The sequence below is a fragment of the Salvelinus sp. IW2-2015 genome, unplaced genomic scaffold (genome assembly GCF_002910315.2).
Source record: "Salvelinus sp. IW2-2015 unplaced genomic scaffold, ASM291031v2 Un_scaffold1474, whole genome shotgun sequence".
In the NCBI taxonomy this organism is placed as follows: Eukaryota; Metazoa; Chordata; class Actinopteri; order Salmoniformes; family Salmonidae; genus Salvelinus; species Salvelinus sp. IW2-2015.
The window spans coordinates 92,518-97,796 of NW_019942931.1; the positions used below are offsets into that span (position 1 = coordinate 92,518).

Below are 5,279 nucleotides of genomic sequence, written 5' to 3' on the forward strand. Positions count from 1 at the left end.
TTTTGACCACGTTAAACATTTAAAGGCAATGCTACCAATACTATTGAGTGTATGTAACTTTTGACCCACTGGGAATGTGATGAAAGAAATAAAAGCTGAAATAAATCATTCTCTGCTATTATTCTGACATTTCACATTCTTAAAATAAAGTGGTGATCCTAAATGACCTAAGACAGGCTTTTTACTAGGATTCAATGTCAGGAATTGTGAAAAACTGAGTTTAAATGTATTTGGCTAAGGTGTATGTAAACTTCTAACTTCAACTGTAGTTCTATAGCAGACAGACAGGGGAGTCGATACAACACCAGTATTAAGGTGAACACATAGCTTGAATGAAAACAGGAAACATGACACACAATGACTTAAGGAAATGACATTCTGACATAACATTTTGTAAGGCATGAATCCTTTATGTTTTAGGCCTAGGGAACTGTAAGAGTTGAGCGAGATTTGAAATATTGAAACACATGCATAACAGGTCTTTTGAGGTCAACAGGTCAATGGTTTGTAGCAGTCTCAGCAGGTAGGTATAGTCTTACTTGTCCAGGTGGGCGACGGTGACAATTTCTCCTCCTACGTAGTAATTGAGTCTGTTTGACTGAGTGGTGTAGATGAAACAGTCTCCCACCCACAGACCTGTCTTCACCACCTCCTGAATCTCACCAACACCTGAGAAAGGGGGTTGAGGAAGGGAGAGAGAGACCGAGAGTGGGAGAGATATAGGTATAGAAGAAATGTTAGAGTAGAAATACAAAATGAATTGTCCTGTCCAGAATCTCTCTAGATGTGTGTAGTCTCACCTCGAAGCGTCCTCTATCCCTCCTCGGTGACTCCTCCTTGGTCTCCTGTGCTGTTGCCACTTTCTCAGCCAGGTAGCGCAGCACAAAGAAAGACTCCTCCGTGGCGATACACACCAGCTCCCAGACTCTGACCAGAGACCGTGAGGAAAGAAAGGTGGTTACAGGAGGGTTGGATCGCTGTGGAGAGGAGGTCGAGGAGTGGTGGATCGCTGTGGAGAGGAGTTAGAGAAGAGGGTTGGGTCGCAGTGGAGAGGGGGTTAGAGAAGGGTTGGGTCGCTGTGGAGAGGAGGTTAGAGAAGGGTTGGGTCGCTGTGGAGAGGAGGTTAGAGGAGGGTTGGATCGCTGTGGGGAGGAAGTTAGAGGAGGGTTGGGTCGCTGTAGGTGGCTTCTCACCCTCTACCTGAGCTAGGCGCTGCCTGGACCTGCTATAATCTGTAAATGGTCATGTGTCTGAAAGTTGATATAGATCAACTGTGGATTAATAACAGTTTAAATACTGTAGCCGACTCACGTGTTTAGGCAGGATCTCAATGCGGCGGACCAGTTCTGTGTTCTCCCAATCGTAGAAGGCCAGACCACTCACTGACCTCACGCCCAGCAAGAACCCACCATGGATACCTGCAGGGGATGATACACACATATCGTTAGGTATAACACATCAGCATATCATCTGCATGCACACACACCCACACATAGGGAGTCAGTTCATACTGGATCAAATATGATATGTTTGTCTTACCTTCTGCCCCAAAGTCTGGTTTAAAAGACTTATTTTCTTTGAAGTTCTTGAAGATTTTGACCATACTGGTGCTCTCCCGAGTAGCATACCTGCCATAGAAACAAGTGGTTAAGTCACCCTGACCATACTAGACCGTGGATGGTCCATAGATGACTGTGTATGAGTGGTCAGTGTGCGGTTGACTTGATTTACTCTGAGGAGTCGTGGCCCCAGACAAACTCCTGTGCTGAACCGAAGCTCTTGTTCCTCAGGGCCATTGCAGTGTAGATGATGTACTCTCCATCCCCACACACCACCACAAACCTGTAACACACATACACACAGACACACAACATTAGTTAGTGTGTGATCACACACACCAGTGGAGGCTGTTGAGGGGAGGACGACTCATAGTAATGGATGAAATGGAGTCAATGGAATGATATCAACCACATATAAACCACGTTTGATACCATTCCATTTACTCCCTTCAAGCCATTATTATGAGCCATCCTCCCATCAGCAGCCTCCACTTACACACACACACACACACACACACACACACACACACACACACATATACTGTCCATTTATGGTCCTGTAAGGCTCAGTTGGTAGAGCATGGTGCTTGCAACACTAAGATTGTGGGTTCGATTCCTGGGGCGCACGAGTACATACAAATGCATGCTCGCATGACTGTAAGTCACTTTGGATAAAAGCATCTGCTAAATAGCATATATACAGTACCAGTCAAAAGTTTGGACACCAACTCATTCCAAGGTTTTTCTTTATTTTTTTAAACCATTTTCTACATTGTAGAATAATAGTGAAGACATCAAAACTATAAAATAACACATATGGAATCATGTAGTAACCAAAAAAGTGTTAAACAAATCTAAATATATTTTATATTTGAGATTCTTCAAAGTAGCCACCCTTTGCCTTGATGACAGCTCTGCACACTCTTGGCATTCTCTCAACCAGCTTCATGAGGTAGTTACCTGGAATGCATTTGAAATAACAGGTGTGCCTTGTTAAAAGTAAATTTGTGGAATCTCTTTCCTTCTTAATGCGTTTGAGCCAATCAGTTGTGTTGTGACAAGGTACAGTAGGGATGGTATACAGAAGATAGCCCTATTTTGTAAAAGACCAAGTCCATCCGGCCGTGTATCACATCCGGCCGTGATTGGGAGTCCCATAGGGCGGCGCACAATTGGCCCAGCGTCGTCTGGGTTTGGCTGGGATAGGCCGTCATTGTAAATAAGAATCGGTTCTTAACTGACTTGACTAATTAAATAAAGGTTACATATTATGGCAAGAACAGCTCAAATAAGCAAAGAGAAACGACAGTCCATCATTACTTTAAGACATGAAGGTCAGTCAATGCAGAAAATTTCAAGAACTTTTAAAGTTTCTTCAAATGCAGCCGCAAAAACCATCAAGCACTATGATGAAACTGGCTCTCATGAGGACCGCCACCGGAAAGGAAGACCCATAGTTACCTCTGCTGCAGAGGATAATTTCATTAGAGTTACCAGTCTCAGAAATTGCAGACTAAATAAATGCACATCTCATCCTCAACTGTTCAGAGGAGACTGCAGCCTTCATGGTCGAATTGCTGCAAAMAAACCATTATTGCTGCAAAGAAACCATTACTAAAGGACACCAATAAGAAGAGACTTGCTTGGGCCAAGAAACACGAGCAATGGACATTAGACCGGTGGAAATATGTCCTTTGGTCTGATGAGTCCAAATTTCTGATTTTTGGTTCTAACCGCCGTGTCTTTGTGAGACAGAGAAGGTGAACGGATGATCTCTGCATGTATGGTTCCCACTGTAAAGCATGGAGGAGGCGGTATGATGGTGCTTTGCTTGTAACACTGTGTGATTTATTTTGAATTCAAGGCACACTTAACCAGCATGGCTACCACAGCATTCTACAGTGATACGCCATCCTATCTGGATTGCGCTTAGTGGGACTATTATTTGTTTTTCCACAGGACAATGACCCAACACACCTCCAGACTATATAAGGGCTATTTCACCAAGAAGGAGAGTGATGGAGTGCTGTATCAGATGACCTGGCCTCCATCACCCGACCTCAACCCAATTGAGATGGTTTGGGATGATTTCGACAGCAGAGTGAAGGAAAAGCAGCCAACAAGTGCTCACCATATGTGGGAACTTCTTCAAGATTGTTGGAAAAGCATTCCAGGTAAAGCTGGTTGAGAGACTGCCAAGAGTGTGCAAAACTATCATCAAGGCAAAGGGTGGCTACTTTGAAGAATCTCAAATATAAAATATATTTTGATTTGTTTAGCACTTTTTTGCTTACTACAGGATTGCATATGTGTTATTTTATAGTTTTGATGTCTTCACTATTATTCTACAATGTAGAAAATAGTAAGAAAATAAAGAAAAACCCTGGAATGAGTTTGTGTGTCCAAACTTTGGACTGGTACTGTATATATATATTTTACATTTGGTAAGCAACTAGTACACATATGCACACAAACACAGTAACACACGCACACACTGACCTGCCATTGGGGTTGTGCTGGATGGTCTGGGGATAGATTTCACAGCTGCCCATGTCTTTGACGGCCAGGGACAGCCTCTCTCCGTCCTGTATCTCAGCCTCTCCCATGGCCTTCAGGTTGGCCTGCTGCACCTCAGAGTGCTTGGCCCACATGATCTTACCGTTAGAGTCCATAGACATGGCTGGTTCCTCACGGCCCAACTGAGGGAGGGAGGGGGAGATGAGGAGAGAGAGGGAGAAGAGGGGGGAGAGAGTGAAGAAGATGAGACAGAGGAAGAGAAGGAGTGATGTTCAAATCATAATATTTCAACTTCAGCTGAACATACAACTTGGACATACATGGGTGATATGTCAGCCTACAGAATCAAACTGGCCCTGTATAAAAACAATACAAGCATTCTATATGATTACCAACAATACTAATAATCAGATCACTGACCCCACATCATTCTTGATGTGTAGTTTAGAGTCTCCTTAATTTGGTACCTTGATGATGATGCTGCCTTCATCATATCCCAGCGCCACACTGTTGGCGCCTCGCTGGCCACACACACACCACACACGTTCCATCCCGTAGTTCAGTGTGTTTTCCAGGCGGTACGTGCTGGAATGCCAGACTCTCACTGTGCCTGTATGTCCATAAGAAGATGGAAGAAGGGTGGAGAGAAAGAGCTTTACATGTGAGAGGGTGGTCAAACATGGATAACTGATCCAGGGAAGACTAGAACTAGTCAACATGACAAGAAAACACCATGTTATCACCACGGTACAATGTTACAACTATGTTATAACATAGGTAAACARCTTGTTATTCCATTCTAAAGGGATAAGGTAAACACTACACTACCCACCGTCCTCGGAGCCTGTGAGGATGATTGGCAGCTCAGGGTGAAAGCTGACACAGGACACATTCTGGGTATGGCCCTCTAGAGTCTGCACACATGTCTTATTCTGGAGGTAGAGCAGAGGACTAGAGTAGAATCAGTCAACTCACTATATATCATCACTAGGACAGACGCGTAACACTTCAAGTGTGTGTATTTTCTGATCTGAAATGTGTGTGCTGTGCATATTCATGTGTTTCATTCTTCGTTTGAGAGTATGTGAAAAACTGTGTGWACGTGTGCATATAAACTGTGTGTACGTGTGCATATAAACTGTGTGTACGTGTGCATATAAACTGTGTGTACATGTGTATATAAACTGTGTGTACATGTGTATA

At 43.6% G+C, this 5,279-nt stretch overlaps 1 protein-coding gene across 1 annotated transcript in view; it reads right to left on the reverse strand.

Annotated features, from left to right (window-relative positions):
* LOC112070961 (coatomer subunit beta') overlaps positions 1-5,279 on the reverse strand; it is a 42,294-nt gene that overhangs the window by 27,166 nt on the left and 9,849 nt on the right. The window contains exons 7-15 of the mRNA XM_070439194.1: positions 4,909-5,008; positions 4,544-4,686; positions 4,059-4,258; positions 1,732-1,842; positions 1,540-1,628; positions 1,308-1,418; positions 832-925; positions 753-778; positions 540-669 (exon numbers count right to left, since the gene is read on the reverse strand). Of these exons, the coding sequence (XP_070295295.1) occupies positions 540-669; positions 753-778; positions 832-925; positions 1,308-1,418; positions 1,540-1,628; positions 1,732-1,842; positions 4,059-4,258; positions 4,544-4,686; positions 4,909-5,008 (1,004 nt within the window). The remainder of the gene's footprint in view (positions 1-539; positions 670-752; positions 779-831; positions 926-1,307; positions 1,419-1,539; positions 1,629-1,731; positions 1,843-4,058; positions 4,259-4,543; positions 4,687-4,908; positions 5,009-5,279) is intronic.